The 20,536-nt window shown below is 42.6% G+C and overlaps 1 protein-coding gene and 1 long non-coding RNA gene across 10 annotated transcripts in view; both read right to left on the reverse strand.

The window, feature by feature from the left end:
• The window catches only part of CIT (citron rho-interacting serine/threonine kinase), a 73,335-nt gene extending 69,479 nt beyond the window's left edge, over positions 1–3,856 (reverse strand). For 8 of the 9 annotated variants that reach the window (XM_062631209.1, XM_062631207.1, XM_062631206.1 and 5 more), the window contains exons 1-4: positions 3,816–3,831; positions 3,241–3,366; positions 2,168–2,309; positions 220–395 (exon numbers count right to left, since the gene is read on the reverse strand). In XM_062631209.1, the coding sequence (XP_062487193.1) occupies positions 220–395; positions 2,168–2,309; positions 3,241–3,336 (414 nt within the window). In that variant the 5' untranslated portion in view covers positions 3,337–3,366; positions 3,816–3,831. Of the gene's footprint in view, positions 1–219; positions 396–2,167; positions 2,310–3,240; positions 3,367–3,815 lie in introns of all 9 variants that reach the window. The other variant, XM_062631201.1, reaches the window with a different exon arrangement.
• A 1,641-nt stretch (positions 3,857–5,497) lies between these two features.
• Positions 5,498–15,027, reverse strand: LOC134170107 (uncharacterized). Its single transcript, XR_009967128.1, has 3 exons — positions 14,881–15,027; positions 6,513–7,054; positions 5,498–5,914 (listed from the first exon to the last, which is right to left on the reverse strand). It is a non-coding gene; the product is annotated as an uncharacterized LOC134170107 (long non-coding RNA).
• Positions 15,028–20,536: the final 5,509 nt, after the last annotated feature.

Raw genomic sequence — 20,536 nt, forward strand, 5'->3', positions numbered from 1 at the left:
GGGTCATTTTGGGGGTTGGATGGCACCTCATCCAATAGATTCAAGCCTATGGCAATGGCTTTTTAATACAGCAAAACTACACAGTTATATTACTTCACTGAAATGTAGGATGATCCATCCCAAGACACACTTTTAACTTAATTCTAATAGTAGTGACAAAAAGAGAATGTTCAAAGTGTACTTTGTTGTTCTACCCTCACAACAGAAAAATATACATACGTGCTCTTGCGCCAGCAAGGACTCCTTGCTCATCACCTTCATAGCATACACATCACCAGTAGCTTTCTCTCTTACTACTTTTACATCTGCAAAGTGACCACAGCCAACCACACTCTTCACTTCAAAATCCTTCACACCAGGTTGCAGTTCCCTCAATTCAGCTATTGTCTCTGCATCTAGAAAAATAAAACACTTATTTTTACATTGGCCAACTGGCATTTTGTAACAAACACACCATCAAAAATGGGGAATTTAAAAAAAAAACACAAAACCAAAACCAACAACTTTTAGTTCCACTTTCAAGGAATGTGAAATCATTCCAAACTGTGCATCTTAGAAAAAGAAAACAAAACCACAACAGTATGTATAAGAACTAGAAAAAGACACCTCCTGTATGAAGATAGGCTGAGAAAGTTGGGGCTGTTCAGCCTGGAGAAGAGAAGGATGTGTGGAGACCTCATAGCAGCCTTCCAGTATCTGAAGGGGGCCTATAGGGATGCTGGAGAGGGACTCTTTATTAGAGACTGTAGCGATAGGACAAGGTGTAACGGGTTAAAACTTAAACAGGGGAAGTTTAGATTGGATATAAGGAGGAAATTCTTTCCTGTTAGGGTGGTGAGGCACTGGAATAGGTTGCCCAGGGAGGTTGTGAATGCTCCATCCCTGGCAGTGTTCAAGACCAGGTTGGACGAAGCCTTAGGTGATATGATTTAACATAAGGTGTCCCTGCCCACGGCAGGGGGTTTGGAACTAGATGATCTTAAGGTCCTTTCCAACCCTAATTATTCTATGATTCTATGATTCTAATGCATAGTTAAGACTGAAATATGGCTCATACAAAAGAACCAGGAAATGTTAAGAGAGTTCCCATAGCAACCATAATTCTGCCCCATTCATAACATTATAGGCTGATAGCCTCTTTTGTTTCTAATTTCTTTCCAACCCTCCTTTACCAATACAAAGTCTAATCTCTAAATAGGAGGGCTTTACCCAGCAGAGTTCTCCGAGTCAAGTGGCAGGGTTTCCTCCTCTGCCTGTGGGAGGCACTAGTCTATTTTCTAACAAATAACCGGAGACATTTCTTTCAGCTACTCAGTTCAAGTTTTCCATGGACTAGTTTCAAACGGCACTGTGATAACCAACTGCTCACAGGAGATTGCTCTAAAAATTCTTCAGACTAGCCGAAAATTACTCTCTGCTAAAAATATCTACAAACTATTGGATGGAACTATCATAAAGGGCATGAGAAACTACTTGAAACCAAATAGCTTTCCAGTATATCTTAACAGAAAAATTGATGAATTTTTCACTTTTCCCCAGAAAGAATCTGAGCACATTATCAGTAGAATATTTACAACACCAGAATTGTATCTCTGAAGCACTATTTACAATAGTGCTTCAGAGTGCTGCAAAAGCACTATTTACAATAGTGTTTCAGATTTACAGAATCACTATTTACAAGTTACACATGCAAAAATCAGATAACACTTGGAATCCAAAGGCTACGACAAGCTGAAAGAGCCAATAATTACCAAGTTCCTTTCTAAAGCTTTTTTCCCTTGATAACTCTAGTCACTATCCTGCTCTCAACTCCTGACATCCTTCTATTGTGTGTACTTGGAGCAATGCTGTATGTAATAAACACTTTCAAAGAAAGTACCCCTCAACCCTAGTATATAGTCAACCCTAGTATATAGCACAGACTAAGAAGGACACGTATTCGAGTCACCACACTTTAAAAGCCACTTGCATTTGACCTTTTTGAACCTGATCAAAGCTTCACTGAGATTGCCAAGATCCCTTTCACATATTGAGTCTGCCCACAAAAAGTCAGATGCTCCAAGACCTGCGTTACAATCATTAATGACTCAAAGCAGCTAAAGCATGATTTAAAAATTAAGAACTATCTTTTAAAATGGCACCTGAACATAAGCCTAAACAAACTTACACTTCCTGACAAAGTTGCCAATGTGTTTAATTTTCATTAAAGCAGGGTTTCTGCATTCTTCAAAAAGGACGAATAAGGAATCAAGGATGCCTTCCCGGGAGAGAGGAGACATCTGCTGTTGAGTTACAAAGAGTGGCTTCCCCTGGAAAAAAAAAAAGGAAGCAACAGCAGATGGAGTCTCAGACAACAATGAAAAGCCTCAAATCAATAACATATGTATAGAGCTGATTATATATTATTTATTTAAAAATCACTACTTCAGAAATCAGACAAACAATGCAGAAATGTGAGGTAAATATAACAACTCGCTATATCTGTCTGTAATAGCTGCTACAGGTATTCCATCTGTAAGAAAACCAATCCTTTAAAGATTATTAAAGTTCAAATCACAGCTTCCCAGAAACTATCTACACCCTACTGATAGCTCTGATCCCCCTGGCTTCTTCCTTGACATTGTACCATGTGGGTTTTTCTCATGGCATAAATAGTTTAAGCAGTCAGTATCAAAATTAGTTCTAGAAGGAAAAGCTGCTGATCAAATTCTCCAGTGATAAAATAGCAGCTGGTTAGGTAAATCCATCTCAGGGCAAAACCCTCAGCTACATCACCCATGAAAAACCGCAGATTACAGGATGCAGAATGCAATATTCCATCATCATGGGGGAAAATGCACTTCAGGCTATAATATTAACAGATCCCTGGCGGTGTTAGAGGCCAGGTTGGACAGAGCCTTGGGTGACATGGTTTAGTGTGAGGTGTCCCTGCGCCTGGATGATCGTAAGGCCCTTTCCAACCCTAACTGTTCTATGGTTCTATGTATATAAACTGTCCATCAAACTTTGTGCAAAGTAGATGCCCCCTTTGATCTCCAACTAGTTATCCCTTTCTTTTACCCCTTCCTCCCAGGAATGACGCACTGTTATCAGATGTTAAGAAGCTGAAGTGGCAGATGGGGAGAGCAGAGGAGAGAGAGAAAACCGTGCAGTTTATAGGATAAATACAAGCAAAACTGTGTTTCAATACATTGGACGCAGACACTGATCCCAGCTAATCCCACGCCAGGCACTCTTTACCTGGAAGAGCAGATTTAGCCGAGAAACTCGGCTGGTGATGGGCTCCATGGATCCGGCCTCTGCCGGGTTTCGGGCACCGCATTTAAACTTCAACATCTTTACAGGTTATCATGTGTAAAAGATCCCCTGAAAACAGAACGGGGACGTTCAGGCAGAGGTACTTGGACAGCTGACTTGAGATAAAACACGGCGATGAGAGGCTATAACACGAACAACACTTTTATTTCCTCAGAAACAACATTTATTAGAAGGAGGGAGTTTGAACGCAGCCGCAGTGTCACTGCATGTGCTGGGAACGTCGGGAAAATGAACGTTGACAGCGAGTAGCCCCAGATGGCAGCGGCGGTTCCCTCAGCCCCACTGCCTCTCAGCCCCGGGCTCCCCTCAGCCCCGCTCCCCTCAGTCCCGCACCCCACTCAGCCCCGCTGCCCCTCAGTCCCGCGCTCCCCTCACCTCAGCCCCGCTGCCCCTCAGCCCCGCGCTCCCCACTCAGCATCGCTCCCCGCGCTACCCTCAGCCCCGCGCTCCCCCCTCGCCTCAGCCCCGCGCTACCCTCAGCCCCGCTCCCCGCTCACCTCCTCCCCGCTTTACCGCCAGCCAGGTTTGAACGGAGCCAGGGGCGTGTCCCGGCAATCATCACTTCCGATGACGTGCCCTGCCTCAGCCAATCGCCAGGCCGGCCTGGCCGGAAGCGCAGTAGTCAGGAGGGGCAGCTTCCTAGAGGCGGGGTTGAGGCCCTTGGGGACGGCGGTGGGGCGGGACGGCGGTGGGCCGGGCCGGGTCGGGCCGTTAACGGCTGTAACCGCCTGAGTGCGGCGGGGAGCGGGGCAGGACACGGCTGGGGTGTCCGCCCTCCGCACCGGGGAGCCCGCGAGGGGCGGCCCCTGCTCGGTCGGGGCAGGTGGCGGCTGCCGGGTGGTGCCGCCGCTGCCGGTTCCATAAAGAGTTTTCCGCTTGGCCTGCGGGTTAGCGGTGCGTTAATCAATCCTTGCTCCTTTGGCAGAGGTTAAAACACAGAAATGACTCATTCTCAATGGCTCTGGCTGGAGCTGGTTCAACCACAGGCCACACGTCATAGCTGGCAGGGGCTGAGCCCGCGGAGGGCAGGCAGAGGGGAAATGGAGATGTTTTCAGAAGCCTTAAGCTTTTTTCTGCAATATGTTTGACCTTATGTCCCTTTGTGCGTGTGTGATACATGCGGCCGTGCTATTCATCCGCAGGGTAATTGGCTTTCAAGGGGAGCAGCGGAGAAACGCTCCAGCTCGGCATCCCCTCCACAGTGCCTACGTGCCACCCATCAGAATGTGCCGTGGAATGCAGCATGACCTTGCTGAGCGGCGGATCCGCGCAGTGATGTCAGTGGGGCGCAGCAGCACCGAACAGCGATGCTATCTGCAGACAGCACAGTTCTGCAAACCGCGAGGTGCCGTTCCCGGGGACAGGTCACTGTTACACAGCACCCTGGCAGGATGTAAAGCTGGTAATAGGAGCTAGGGGGTGGGATTCCTCACAAATGATCAGGTTGCTGTGTAGTGACACAAACCGTGATGTTTTGCTACCTAGCAATCAGTTTAATTACACTAATACTGGCTTGGCATCTCGCTGATAAAGTAATGCACTGATGGATTTGTTATATTATGGCTTTATACAAATCACTTTACAGATCTGTGCTTCCTCCCACCTCTTCCAGTCCACCCCTGGAACACTGACAGATTTTTGGTGTATTTCTTGTCTCAAACTTCCATATCTGTGTTCATTTCAAGTTATTAAACCTGAAAGACTTTTTTAAATCTAATTTATTGTCCACTGCACTGCCAGTTTGCTTTTTGGACTTCACTCAGGTCACTGTCATTGCCCATGTCTCATCCCCAACTGCATTGCACAGGAGAGATCAGCTCTATAAAAGAAGGGCAAGAAAGAGCTTCCTTTTCGTAAACTGGTTAGTTTTCAGGCTAGTGCATTTCACTACAATACCACATCCTACCTTTGTATTGAGAACCCTGTCATGTCTAAGGGTATTCTGTCCTAGATTTTGGAAAAGTCTCATTGTCTGCCACCCAAACAAGGAAGACTTCATCATAATAATAGAACAGTTTGGGTTTGGAGGAATCTCAAAGATCATCTCATTCCCCCACCCCTGCCACAGGGCAGGGATACCTTCCACTTGTTCCAAGTCTCACTTTAGGCTTCTCTGCCTTTCCCCTTCTCCCATGCAAATGTCATTAGGCCCCTCTTTTTTTCTTAATTGCCAAAACTCCTATTCTGTATCCACAATGTTTATAATGCCACCTGGGAATTTACCACATCTGAACATTAGATTTAGAAAATGGGGGAAGAGGAAGAGCTGGGTTCTCTTTCTGACAGCTCATTCCCATATTGTTCCCATTACCTTGTTCAAATAACAAGGTAACACTTTCCCTTTGACAACATCACCACTAGTGCTGGGCTCCCCCAGTATCCCAGATGTGATCAGGTGAGCTGCTTGGCTGCAAAGTCTGCCTCAGGTGGGGAACTGGCCTCTCAACTGCTCAGTGGGTCCAACGATAGTGAGTTCAGGTGCTACAATTTTCATGTTTTATGACTTATTTTTTAATATATAAAGATTTCTTTGAATACTGTTGAGTGCTTGCAAGCAAGGAAGCTGGCTGTTAAAAGCATGGTTTGGGACAGTGTCCTGGGTTCAGCAGTAGCAGTCGTTTTTTTCTCCTTCTTGGTAGCTGGTGCAGTGCTGTGGTTTTGACTTTCAGCCTCGGAACGGTGCTGATAGCACCGATGTTTTTAGTTACTGCTCAAATGTTTGGTCTGGCCAAGGACTTTCTGAGCCTCATGCTCTGCCAGGGAGGAGGGGAAGCTGGGAGGAAGCAGAGACAGGACAGCTAACCCAAACTAGCCAAAGAGGTATTCCATACCACAGCACGTCATGCCCAGGATGTAACTGGGAGTTAGCCAGAAGGCCTAGGACTGCAGGGTTGAAGGAGGTATCGGTCAGTGCTTGGTTGGGCTGGGGGGGCGAGTTATCGGTCAGGGGGTGGTGAGGTGTTGTATTCTCTCGCCTTGTAATTTCCTTTATCATTATTATTATTGGTGGTAGCAGTAGTGATTTGTGTTATACCTTAGTTACTAAACTGTTCTTATCTCAACCCATGGGAGTTGCATTCTTTTGATTCTCCTTCCCATCCCTCCGGGAGCAGGGGGAGGGCAAAAAGGGGGGAAGTGAGAGAGCAACTGAGTGATTTATGGCTGGCTTTGTTTAAACCATGACAGACAGGTACAATTTTCCTCATAATTTAGGTGAGGGCTCACGTTAGATTAGTTCTGTTTAAGAAGGCCCTTAAATATGTGCTTTGCTAGAAGCAGCCATGTGCTACAACACCACTTACTGTTTTTTCTCCTTTGTGTAAGAGACTCACATAAACAAGAATGTCTACCAGCAAAATTAAATAGTAGCATAAAAATACAGCTGCCCCAGAATTGTTGTCAAACGTTAAGAAGCTGCAGTGGCAGATGGAGGGAGCAGAGGAGAAAGGGAAAAGCTGTGCAGTTTCCATGCTAAAACCTCAGTACCCATTTGTGATGTCTCAGGTAATAAATAAATAAATACCTTTTCAGAAGAACATGTATTTTGTTTTCCTTTCAATTGCTGCTCTGAAGTCTTCAGCATGAAAGCAATGATTCCTTCATACATACGATCTTCCTTTTCAAGAGCATTCATAGCACACTATGTCTTTGTAATGGTCAGGTTACATATCACTCCTTGATCATGACAGCTACTCCTGTGGATAAACTTACTCAACCTGAGGGATCAGCAGCAGACCTGCAATTGTACAAAACAAGGACTTATTCCCTGCTATTAAATTAATAGGTCATTCAAAAGCATAACAGAATAAATAGCTCTAAGATTTTCCCTAAACAGGTTCCAGTGTGGTGCTCAACATGTTTTGACATCTTACCATGCACTGAATTGGTTACCATCTGTGTGGCAATTTTATTGTAAGAGTAGTGGCTTCCATTTATTTCCTCGGCCAAAATTCCCCTCCCTCATGCTATTGGATAGTGCACCAAGGTGACTGTGTTCCAAAGATTGCTTCTCACTGTACCATCCTTGCTCAGGATCTATAGACACCAAGTTAATGGAAAAGGAAAAGATCAGGTATGCAGGTATGCCAGCTTTTTGCCAAGAACCCAGCACTTGGATTCTCATCCAAAATAACACTGCCATATTTTAATGGGCAGAAAGATGCTAGATCCCCCTTAACACCTTCTGGCTGTAAACTCCTGTATTTACAGCAGCATCACTCTTAACTATTTTCATCTTTGGAGCAGCAAGACACTCGTGACTGCTCCCAGGATGCTCACTTCCCAAGATTTACATATGGCTAGAAGGCGATTAAAAGGGCTTGTGCTATCACAAATCTAAGAGCTAAGCATGACCGAAACTTTCCTACATGGAAATCTCTTCAGCTCCATTGTTTCCAAATGTTAATGCTGATTATTCATGTACACTGGTAGCAGTTACCAACCTAGGCTTCCATAGGATGTGGACCCCAGAAATAAATTCTTGGTTTCAGTAATTCTTTTGTTGAATGTTACAGATGGCCTTTACCATACTGATCTATATGCCCATGAAAACAAAAGATTAATGACCCCTTATCAGCTATATCCCTGTCTCTAACTCACCAGTATTTAAGAACTCCTGTAATAAACCAAGCTCCTGCACTGGATGATCTTCAAGGTCTCTCCAGCTCAAACCATTCTGTGATTCTATGGTTCTTCTCCCTAGCCCTAACTCTGTTTATAGCTGGTTACCACTCTCGGTATCAAAATTCAGGATTGAACTTGGCTGACTTGAATGCTACCATAAACTCTTGCCATCAGTAGCTCTCACCATCACTTAACGGGACCTAAATAATCCTTAGATCCTAGGCACACTTTTCCTACTTTCCCAAATTATCCCAAAATACCCAATTTAGATATAATAGCCATGCACTCTACAGGAGGTAGAAACATTTGCGCAATACGTCTTCAGGAATAACAGTTCTGGATGAGGGAGAACGGTGTGAAAGCAAAGAGAAACAATTGCTAGGAAAAGAATGATGTTGTCTTCCCTTGAGCAGTATTTTTCATTTCCTCCTCAGAATTCCTGGAAGAAGACCACTCTGCAATGATTCTCCTCGAATAAGCACAAAGGAAATGAAACTTTAAAAGACCTGAATGGCTGTTAGGTGTTTCTTCCATTGACTTCCACTAGAAGTTAGGTACAGAGCTACCTCTGATAATGTTCTTTAAGGTTATTTGGATTGAAATATTAAAGGCCTTTTTCATTTGTGTTAGCAACCTAATAACAGTATTATATAAGTGCTAATGTTCACTGGGTTTTTTATACATTGCTTTATATTTACAGAGGTAAAATCCATTAAAATAGTGGCTTAAATCCACATGGTAGCCTCCATTGTAGATATGTGGCCATCATCTCTCATTTAAAAAACACAGACGTGATGCTTGTCAGACCTCATCCCAGTTCTGAGGATTCCTCATTCCAGCACACGCTGGTCAGTGCCTACCCAGGTTTTGCTACCAAACTCTCCTAACATACACCCAGGTGCCAAATTTCTTCATAAGCCAAAATTGCACTAAATTTCTAAAGTGACCAAAATGAAATGGGAACTGAATTGGGTCATAACATTTATCCTAAAACAAATACCTCATGACTTGCTGGAGAAATCATTGATTAACTTTCAGATGCTGTGAAAAGCAATTGTTCTTTTACATATCTCAGCTTCAGGCTTCCTTTGTGCTATTGCAGGGACACCCCTGATTCCACAAAAATTGTTTTAGAGAAAGCAATTTATTAAACCTCACGATCTGTCAAGACACATCAATATTGATGTGTTCACATTAACGTCTCCTGCAGCAGCTGAAAACTGGATTTGTCATGGAATTATTAATGGGAATTACGCATTGCAGAGCAACAAGTGACAGGGGCTTAATTAAAGCAAAACTGACAAAGTAGCTGAGCAACTGTAATAAATGTTTTGTTTTAAATGTAGCTAAAGAACTACTTGAATGTTTTCATTGCCATGGAAAGGCAGGCAGTGACGAACTCTGTGTTAGAAGATAAAGCCTAGACTGGCACAGGGGTAGTTTAGCATCTGGAAATTGCATGGAACAAAATACTCAATTATTCTGGAGGTTAGATATGGTAATCATGTAAGTGATGGCCTTATCAAAGTATAGTTTACCAAGATTTCAAAAGAAATACGGACTCAGATACCTTTACAGTGAAGATACCTAATTCTTTTGAGAGAACAATTCAAACATATTACTAGAATTTAATCTTATTTCGGTTCTAGGGTGAACGAATTCTGGATGCTCACAGGAGGACTTTCTTCCTTGCTTTAAATCAACAAATCCACAGGAAAGACACCCTTTAGTTTACTACAACAATGATTTGCTTGCTTGTGGGATGCTCATAAGTGCTTCATTGCCATGTGTTGGAATTCCATTTAGAAACCTGGCATTCCCCAGCCTCCTGTGGGCTGAAGAGCATTGTGTATCCTGATTTGTGTGAAAGAATCTCTGACTCAATCCAGTCCGTGTGCTATATTTGGAAACTGAAAGTCTGACCATCATCAAGGGAATGCGAGATCAAGATTCATTCTGTTTCAGTATAAGTAGTAGGCTCTTTGTTGATCTCTGTCTCTGATATCAGCCAGAAACTGGGATGTGCCAGACACATCTCCTGTGCAGATGAGTGGCAGAGCCATTTCTACCCATAAAGCTCTTTGGCTGACTTCCAGAAAGGTGTAAGAATCTGATTTAAGAGTTAGCTAGATGGTGTTGAAAGAAAGATACTTGTATGTCACTAATACTGTTGTGATTTTGGGGAGAACAGGTCTGGTTTTGATAGGGAGTTTTCTGGAATAAGTAAGGTGAGATGAGAAATGGCAGGCAGCCACGTGGGGAGGGAAGCATCACTAAATCACTTTTCCACTGGAGTGGAAAACATCCCCCTTTTTGAAACAGGAATGTTTGTTCGTTTGGTTTGGGGTTTAGTGTGTTGGGGTTTTTTGAACAGGTCAGTTCAACACCAGTTGCAAACTCCAGTTCAGCTGGGAAGAGCCTGCTCATACCAAATCCACACACTGAGGCAATTGCCCCTGTAAGCTGCTGTAGAAGTCATTGGGAAATAGAAGGTGCTTTCCTGCAGCCTCCTGTTGGCTGACAGATGTAGCTACAACATACTGCAGAGATCCAAGATTTGTTATCTACAAGCAAAATAAAACCACACACTCTTGTACCCAGTTTAGTAAGACAAATACTGTCAGGCTGAAGCATCAAAAGTATTAAAATAGATTAAGATACAGAGGTAGACTTGGCTTCCTCATGTAACAATTTGAAAGAAATTCTGTTGCCTTTTGAAGATTTATTCTAATAATTCCAGTAAACAGTAATCTGTGCACTGCAGCCTTGGAGTCATGGTGGCAAGAATGAATAGGGTAGAAAAGAACAATAGCAGCACTTTGTTCAGAGTATAAATAAAGGCATCAGATGAGGCAATGACAGCCTTGATGTAGAAGGACTCTTACAGGTAAGACTGAAAGAAATTTAGATGTGATTGCCTGTCTATTTTCTAATTTGGAATCACGATTTTGGTACTTTACAGATTTAAGATGTTCTTGCTCTGAGTGGGTGTGTTCATTCCTGTCTTGAAGGGCTCAGCAATGACAGCCTACATGTTACTTTATTTAATTCTTCTAGAATTAGTTCTATACTCTTTGCTTGGAGGCCAAGAAATATTTTACAGTGACTATTGTGGGATTCTGATTTTTAAACAGCTTTGCCATGGTAAGAATTGTGATGAATAAGTGATTAAGAGGTAACACTGACAAACAGTGAAGTAACTTCATGTTCATATGGGAACTGAATGACAATTTCTGGCTGCTCTGGAGGTCCCTGCATGGTCAAATCACACTTTTTGGAGCACTGTTCACCATTCCTGATGGGGACTGGCCTGGCTCATGTTGTTTCTTTACACTTTTAAATTTCCCTTGCCACCTGGAAAGAGAAGGCTACAAACCCAGGGTGTACTTCCTCAAACAAACACACACACACAAAAGCATGGTGGGAGGTTGGTGCAGTGATGCAATGTTCATGGTCTGCCAGTGAATTGCATTTAGCTATTTTTAGCCACGGGCTGGATACTAAAATACAAGTCTTGAAAGAGGAATGGAAACTCCATGCAAAAGAGAATAAACATTTCCTGCAAAAAAAAAAAAAAGGGTTAAGGCTACCTTTCTTTTTCCTTTTTTTTCTCTGTGTTTTTAAAGTACTGCAGATGGGCTTCAAGTTTGAAATTGGTTCTTAATAAAAGATGTTATTCTGCTGTTTCAAATTCCTCTATAATTGAATGAATTACATAAGTACTGAAGTAGAATATTTTCTCCTTTCTGCTCTTCCCAGCACTCTGCTATCCAGTTTTCTTCAGAGCAATGCGTCTTGTGCATTGATTCTCTGAAATTCTGAAATGGATCAGATGCAGCATTCATTTAATTGTGCCAGTGGATGAAAACAGCTCATAGCAATTACTTTCTTGGAAATAAAGGTAGAGGTGCAGCCCTGTTGGGGTATTACGATTCTTAAGCCTTTTAAACATGAAGCAGAAAGTAGTCAGCTTTTCATACCAAGCAATTACCAGGAAAAGCCTAATAGCCAACCTCAAAATGACAAAAAACAAACCCACAACACTCTACGCTCAGTAGTTATTTGTTAACACCCTTTCTAAAGCAGAACACCAGCTACCACCTAAAACCCTCCAGAAAACAGCAGTAAAAACAGCAGAGGAGCCTGGGTTCTGCATCAACTCAATCCATCATGAACAGATATTAGGAAATAAAGATTTTTACATTTCAGAATACAGGATGCTGGAATAAAAGAGTATTTGCACAGGCGCTGCACAGTTTGTTGCACTTCTCTCTATATTCTCCTGGGTTTCATTCTGATGCTTTTCAGTACCTCAGAAAGCATCAGAAGATGATATATCATCTAGTTCCTGTGCCTAAGAACAGCTATTTTCCTCTTGAAAAGAGTTCTTTAAATCCTACTCGCTTTCTGTTTTGCCAAGCTGGGATTCTTCAGTACTAAACTGCACCAGAGGCACAGACAGGCATTGCTGGCAGTGCTGTTCAGCAGCTGTGTAGAGCCTGCTAAAGGATGGCTATTCTAGAGCCAGTCTTCCCACTTATACATAGCCTCTTAGGGCAAAAATGCCATCTGGACATTCAAAAAGATCCAATAAACAGGCCAATACAAGGTATTTATAAAGGATGAAGGTGCAGGAACAGCGTGTCTCAGCACCCTGTCATCAACCACCCAGCTGTGGTACAAGCAGAAGGACACACAACTCCCACAGCATGAATCGGGAGTACCAACACATCAGAATATGGCAACTGCTAAATAGCATCTTCCTTTTCATCCCTGACAAGTCTTTTGGAAGGGGCTATTTCTGCCCAAGCTGCATATAAATTGTAGGTTGTTAGGAGATTGATGCTTTCTCTGTACAGTATTTCACACCAAAGCCACAAGACTGCAGGACTTGAATCGTAAAGCATAAAATAATCAATGAGCCTGGGCAGGTTGTGAGGCTCAGGGACAGATTTTCAGTGCTTATATGGCTGTATTTTAATTCAGGCAAAAATAGTTAATACCACACTTGCATGCAAAAAGGAGTCATCTGCTTCTTATCTAATGTGTAATTCAATAATTCCTATAATTGATCTTCATTGACAGTTGATGCAAGCTTCCTCACCCACACTGCACATATTGTGCTTCCTGACAGAATTCCCAACATAGACTATGATATTTCAACAGAGGAAGCTTGTTAAATCAGGTCAAACAAAATAAAGAATCCGAAGCCGCCACAAGTCCCTGCAGCTGTTTGTCTTTTCGCCCCTTTCTGCCCCCAAAAAAGAATCCTAACTATTGGTATTTTTGTAATGGGCTAAAAATACAAAAACCAGTTTGGGTAAATGTTGATAGAATTCAGAATTTAAAAATATCATTTTTTTCCCCTAGATGCTGGACTATTACTGTTGATGAGGCAAAACTGCCAGGCTTCACTGTTTCCACGTGGTTTAATTTTCCCTGCAAGTGCCATATGTATTCTAATGATCTGCTGAATGAAATGAATCCGAAATGGGTTCCCAATTTATGAGACACTGTTTCTTTGAAAGGCCAATGAAGGACATTTTCTGTCATAGACAAAGCAACACAAAGCTGATGGAGATGATAATGAGTCTTCAGGTGTCTGAAAGTCTGATATGTAATTTCAGAGAAACACAAACAATAGATGCATTTCCATTTACAATTATAGTAAATAAAGAGGAACATAATGGTTCTGTTTTTATAAAGACAATAACTTGCCTAGCCAGCATTCTCCAACTATTTCAAATGACTCTTCTTGTCCAAAGAACTGAGATACAAGAAGAGTTTTATTAGTCTATGACTAATAGATACAATTAATAGCAACAGAAAGCCAGACAAAGTTAAAGAGAAGCATTCTAAAATACTAGCCACAAAAGGCTGAAAGAGCACTTCCAGGGCACATGCTAGCACAGAGGAATCCCTGGTTTCATTTCCTATAAATATAAATAAAACCCCAGCTTTTTAAACAAAGCATTATTTGAAGCTCAAAGCAAGGCACTTTTCCAAATACATAGATTCCTTTATTACAGATTGTCCTGGGTTCAGCAGTAGCAGTCACTTTTCTCCTTCTTAGTAGCTGGTGCAGTCCTTGTGTTTTTGACTTTCAGCCTGGGAACAACACTGATAACACCGATGTTTTTAGTTGGTGCTCAGTAATGTTTACTCTGATGAAGGACTTTTCAGTCTCATGCTCTGCCAGTGAGGAGGGGCACGGGAAGCCGGGAGGAAGCAGAGACACCTGACCCAAACTAGCCAAAGGGGTATTCCATACCACAGCACGTCATGGCCAGGAGAGAAACTGAGGGGAGGTACCCAGAAGGCCCAGATCGCTGCTCAGGTCGGGCTGGGTATCACTCAGTGGGTGGTGAGTGACTGCATTGTGCATCACTTGTGCTTATTGTTTTCTTTTCCTTTTCCCCTTTTGGTTTTATAGTCTCTGCCCTTGTTATTCCCCTTATCATTATCATTATTGGTGCTAGAAGTAGTGGTTTTGTGTTATACCTTAGTTACCAGACTGCTCTTATCTCAACCCGTGGGATTTACACTTTTGATTCTCCTCCCCATCCCTCCGGGAGTGCGGGGGAAAAAGAGGAGGAGTGAGCAAGCAGCTGCATGGTTCTGAGTTACCGTCTGGGCTTAAACCATGACACAGATTCTCTTTCCAATGGTAAGAACTAATTCTGCAACAGCTGAGGAAATGGTTCCCATAAAAAAAATAGCCTCCTTCACCCACCAGCCTTTTCCCCCATCAGCTGGGGCAGACTCTCAGCCTAACCACCAAAGGTGCTGCTGATCCATTTCCCAATTCCTGATGGCTACAGCACTTCAGGTTACTTATGCTACACCTTGTGGATGTAGTAAGTCACCAGGAGAAAAAGGGAAGGAACCAAGGGTGGCACATGTACAGATGCAATAAAAATCACAGTAGCCTGCTCTTACCATTCATGCCTACAGCAAGGTCCTCGGGAGGCTTCTGTACAAGAGAAGGATGTTGGTGTCCTCCAAAGAATAAGACAGTATTTCATGAGCTTTGTTGATGTGTCGTTCTATGTGGAAGCATCTTCTTTTTCCAACAGAGTAACTTCTGAAACAACGAACAAACAAAAATGCTTGAAGGGCAAACCCATGAATATTTAACTTTTTTTTTATATATAGGTTACTCTTTGGGGGTTAAAAAATGGAGTAAAACTGACCCAGTGGATATCGTACATGTCACTACACCAAATAGCACAAAACCAACCCAGGGAATAGCTAGAATTGCTAGCTCTGGGCCAGACTATGTGGCACAGGGAAGCCATATAGCCTCTTTCAGGAGGACACTTTAAAAGGTAGTTACTTCTCTCTCATTTGGCTTTTGCTGAAATTTCTTCATTTAAACATACATTTGCTGAAGCAGTATTCATCTCTGAAGGCAATGTCTTTGAATCAAAACAGTGAGGGAAAACACAAACATGTATTAAGTTCTTGCCATAAAGCTGTATCTGACACTAACCTAAAAAGGGATGATTAAAACAGGCAAAATTTATATTCATTTAAACTAAGATGTTCTTTTCATAGTAAAGTGTTTCTGAAAGAAACTGGATCCCCAAGTATGTGGGGAGCTGATGAAAGCTAGCCTGCAGCCCTGGGAGAATGCAGGCAAGAAGGCTTCCTGCCCAACAAGGTTGATTCCATGTAGTTCAAAAGATCTTGTCAGGCAAAGGTCTAGAAGCTTTATAAAACAACCTGATCTCCAAGAGAGAAGAGAATCACAGTCCAAAGCACAACAGGTATGAAAGGGTAATCAGCCAAAGCAAGCTCTGCTGGAGAGCCTGAACTGCTGTAGGGTTTTATCATAGTCTCTCCATCGAAGAGAGCAAAATATGCTCTTGATCTCTATATCCTTTTACGACAGCCCATCAGTGTTCATCAATCCCAATGAATAACATTTGGCTTTATTTTTTGTCACCTCTGCTTTGTCATGTTTCAGGTCACACTGCTTTCACACGCTCCATGGGTGACACTGACTGTGGACTCAGACCAAGGCTGCACTAAGCGTCCACAGACGTCATTCCCAATGGGACTGAGCTTGCCTAGTCTCTGCAGCACAGAATCTATAAAGCAAAATTTAAAATGAGAAACAAGAATAGAAGATACTTTATTAAGGTAATGTTCATATCCATATTTCACCCCCATATAGAACGTGTGTGGGTGAATATTAGATTTAAACAGTTAATGCTGAATATGTTAGTGATGAATATGGTCTATGCACTTCCTGAAATGTCTAGAAGTATGCAGAGAAATTGTATGGGAAAGGCAAAACAAAAAGAGAAAGGAAACTGTTAAGGTTTATTTTCAGGTCACATAATGAATGAAGGTTTGGCTTTTCCATAGAACACCCACACCCATGCAGCAGAGCAAAGATTGCGATGAATGTGATACCCAGAGTATCACAACTTCCTCCATGGTTGTTTGTTTCCTATAATGTAGTTAGTTAATTAGATCTCCTCTAATCAATCACTGAGCTACAGCTTCAAAAGGCACTATGATCTGATGAGAGCGCCTCGCAGCACTGAGACACTTTGATTTTTCTGTCCCAACACATTTACGGCTCATGTGAATTAGGTCCTCTGGTAGGAATAAAGAAACACTGTCTTTTTTAAATTACAAGCACAATTTCTCTCACAATTTATAAACTGACCAGTAAAATTATTATAATATGGATTCATTCTCTCCCCTTCTCCTTTCTGATATCTAAGACTAATCGCTTTCATGCTTTCCATGTGTCATGCTTTGATCTCAAGCTCTTTGGAGCTGCAGCCTTCTCTCTTGCTCATGTTTAATTCAGCCCTTTCAATACCATTGCCAATACTCATCTGTGACTTCAGCTGTGTTATAGCATCTCCTTCCTTGGTCCTCAGGAGTCTGTCTCAAAAACCAAAGAAGTGTGGTCATTAGAGGAAGACATTAACAGGATCTCTTGTTTTCCTCTCATGACTTGGCTCTTCAAGATAAATTGAGATGTAAGGGCTAGAAGACTGTAGGTTGCAACTTCAGCATCAGACTCATATGTGACCTAGCATTGGGAACTCCTGGCCAGTTACTGCCAACTTCTCTAGTCTTCATCCCTCTGTGACAGGGGAACAGTGATCACAGGACAGTGTTACCCCAAGATGCACCTCATTATAGTTCCTACAAGGATCTCTGGGCTCCTTGGAAAGCAGACACTACAGGAAGAAATGGTGTGCAGGGTTAGGAAAGTGTGGTTGTGCTGCCTTTCCAGAAGCAGATGACATCACATGTATAATATTAAGGGATCTTTGCATAGTGCCATACAGAGTTCTTCTGCTAGCAGTAAAGCAGACAAAAAAGCTCTCAAAGTCATGCTTCTGTTAGTGATACAAGTCCCCAACCAGGGAGAAAAGATGCATTAATCTTTTTGAGCACTATAAATGATGGAAAATAATTTACTTTTTATCATAAAGAAAGGCATTTGCCAGAAGAAGGAGAGCTGAAGCACAGTATAGGAAGTTCTGCAATTGTCTTTCCAGAAGGTTAGTGCAGCCTGTAGGTAATTAAACAACAGAAACCAATACCCATGATTCAGCAGTCTGTCTTAGCTATTATTTGGCAATTCTTTTTCTCTTGAAAATTCTAATACATAAATATGAGCTTAAAATGGAAAGGAATCATTACAAGTTTCATTTCATTGTGAATTGTCCTCATACAGCAATATGCAACCACATTTATAACAAAACCCCACAAAACAAATCTCTTTTACTGCCAGCTGAAGCCGATGGGCACTCTCGCATCACCAAGTGTGCTGGTTTGAATGTGAATGTACTCCCTGCTACGTGGGCAGCAGACCCCAGAGAGATGAGGCACCAGTCTGGCAGCTCTCCATTCTGTGAAGCAGAAAGGTGCTGACAAACTGAAGGGGATTTAGAAACCAGAAACTTCAAGAAGAAGATGCAGGATTTTCATCGTTCTGGAGAGATTAAGCCCTGAGTATTTTTATAGCAAGGCTGATCACAACTCCCACATTAAACCCCGCTACTCAGGGAAACAGTTCCTCATCTGGAAGCTCTCTTCCTAATGCTTGCAGTGTTCCCCATGGCCCAGGGCAGCAGAAGAAAGACAGATTTCCAGGTGCCCTCCAGAGCCAAAAGGAGGACAGGCTCCTGCTCTGAACCACCAGGCAGAGCCACTTTTCCTGGGGCTCAGGCTGATGTCCCTGTGTGGCCCTGTCCTGTGGTATTCACAGATGCTTCACATTCCACAAGGTATTTCAGGAGGAATGGGCCTTTTCAATAAAAGCCACTTGGACTTCTCCAACTTAAATATTAAGAAGTTTTGTTACTTCTTTCATTCCTCTTTTAGTGTTGGTTTCTTTCTGAACACCCATTTCATCTGGTTTTCGTGAGCTAGTGTTTAGTAAATGTTATGAAGCAAGTCCGTATCTGTTCACTATTAAGAAGCAATACCTGTCTTTGCCAGCTTGAACTGATATGAGCAAGGTGAAAAACAGGAACATTTCCAAGTATGATCCTGTTATCAGAACACACACTGATAGACATCTGTCCCTGTCTGCCCCTGCCTGCAGCTGCAGCTGCAGGATGCCAAAAAGATCAGGCCTTTAAGTTCAGGCTTAGGATTAATGTGTATAAGGTAACAATGCTTTTTTAGTATCTAAACTGTTTAAAAGAAACAGAAGTAAAGAAACCACAGCTTGAAAGCATAAAAAGGAGAAGGATACTGGGGAATAGCACTAACTCTTGTTAATACAGGGTCCCTCAGCCATGCAGAAAGAGCTTCAGCTAACCAAGAGCAACTGAATTACTTCACTGGACTTCCACCTACATGTTTATTGCAGTTCATGCACTTGAAACATGCTGAAGAAACAGCTCTGGGGATGAAACACTGCTCCTCCCATAGGTAACAGCTGCTGCAAAAGCTCTCTCAGAAAGCTTTTGTGCTGCACATATCAGGGTGCCTCCAACAGGGCAGGATTGTCAAGCGTCTCACTGGGCAACATGGTCTAGGGTGAGGCATCCCTGCCCATGGCAGGGGGGTTGGAACTGGATGATCTTTGATTGGAACTAGATGATCTTTCCAACCCAAACCATTCTATGATTCCATTGTGTGACAGTTCAGGCTCTGTGATTTTTTTCCAGGTGCTTGGGGTCAGTAAATAAAGGGATTCCTTTGCACCAGTTGAAAGTGTAGATTTTGTCTGGACAAAATACCTCAAACCAAAAACCACTCAAGGCTGGCCATTCCCTTATTTGAAGGCAAAAAAACATAGCAGTAGATGGAAAGGAAACTCTTACACACACAGCCTCTCTGAAATGTTTAAATGATTGAACAGAAGCAAGAGGCTCTTTTATCAGATTGATAATGCCTTGCATTGCCAGTCCCCCATAAATCTTGGTCTTGAAGGCAAAAGGACGCATCCTTCCTGCCACAGCCACATGCAGCATTGACCAGCACACAGCCAGGGCAAGGGTTTTGGAGCTCATGAGCCCTGAAGATGGAGCACACAAATGTTCTCCCAGTCTGGCAAGGTTGGGGGGGTGGGTGGGGGGGTGTCACCTAAACACAGGCAGGAACAAGCTCAGCTTCAGTTGTGCATATCCCACTGGTCACACATTCTCTAATGAGGGACAACAACTGACAACAACTGCTGGGATTTGCAAAGGAGTTAATGGGCCCTAAGGATTAGTCATCACACAAATAAATATAGAGCTAATTAAAACCTGGTTATCCTATACTTTCAAACTTTCTTCCCAAGAAGTGAATCAGGCCTCTCTTCAGATCATTTACAGAATACCAGTTCCCATAACAACATAACTGCTCAATGAAGCAAAAATACCTGGCAGAGTTGCCATGAAATCATTGACCACCACAGTGAGTGAAGGAGACAGCATTAAAGCCAAGATGGCTTCATGTCAACATGGTCACTTACAACACAACAATGCTACATCAAAGACCATCATTCCTAATTACAGAGTGCAGCATATCCATAAGAAGCAGATAGTGATACTGAACAAATATTTTTCCCCTACAACAAACCACAAAGTCATGTCCAATCATTTAATGGTTGGAGAACTCCATGGCCAACACCAGGACAGCTAATTTTAGGACCTAATGGTTTCCTATAAGGAAACGCAAGCAAAACATCTCACTAAGTTTGTGTCTTCATATGAGCAAAGGCACAGGCTACTTTTTCCTTTTTTAAGAGAAGTGGTTGTTCCACAAAGACTTTGTCAAGTATTTGTCATGTTGTAAGATTCAAAAGTGAGTAACTCACACCCACTGCTGAAAAAACCCTGTTTCATTAAGAAACAAGCCCAGCCCTAGTCTAGATATAGATCTGCACCTACCCATGGAGCCATTATATCTTTACTCCTCCTGTGGACAGCAACATGTGTCTGTGACAGGATGCTGAAGGCACATAGTGGCAATCCCTGCAGCTGGCACAAGAGTATGGGAGGATGTGAATCCTCCTGGGGTAAGTGTTGGAAGATGTCCCAGTAAGAGGGCCCCACATCCAGAGTCTACCTGGATCATGGTATGTCAAGAAGGAGTCCTGGGTACAAAGCAGCAGGTACGTGTG

Source organism: Pezoporus occidentalis, unplaced genomic scaffold, assembly GCF_034315485.1.
Source record: "Pezoporus occidentalis ecotype Australia unplaced genomic scaffold, CSIRO_AGI_Poc_V1 ctg37, whole genome shotgun sequence".
Taxonomy (NCBI): Eukaryota; Metazoa; Chordata; class Aves; order Psittaciformes; family Psittacidae; genus Pezoporus; species Pezoporus occidentalis.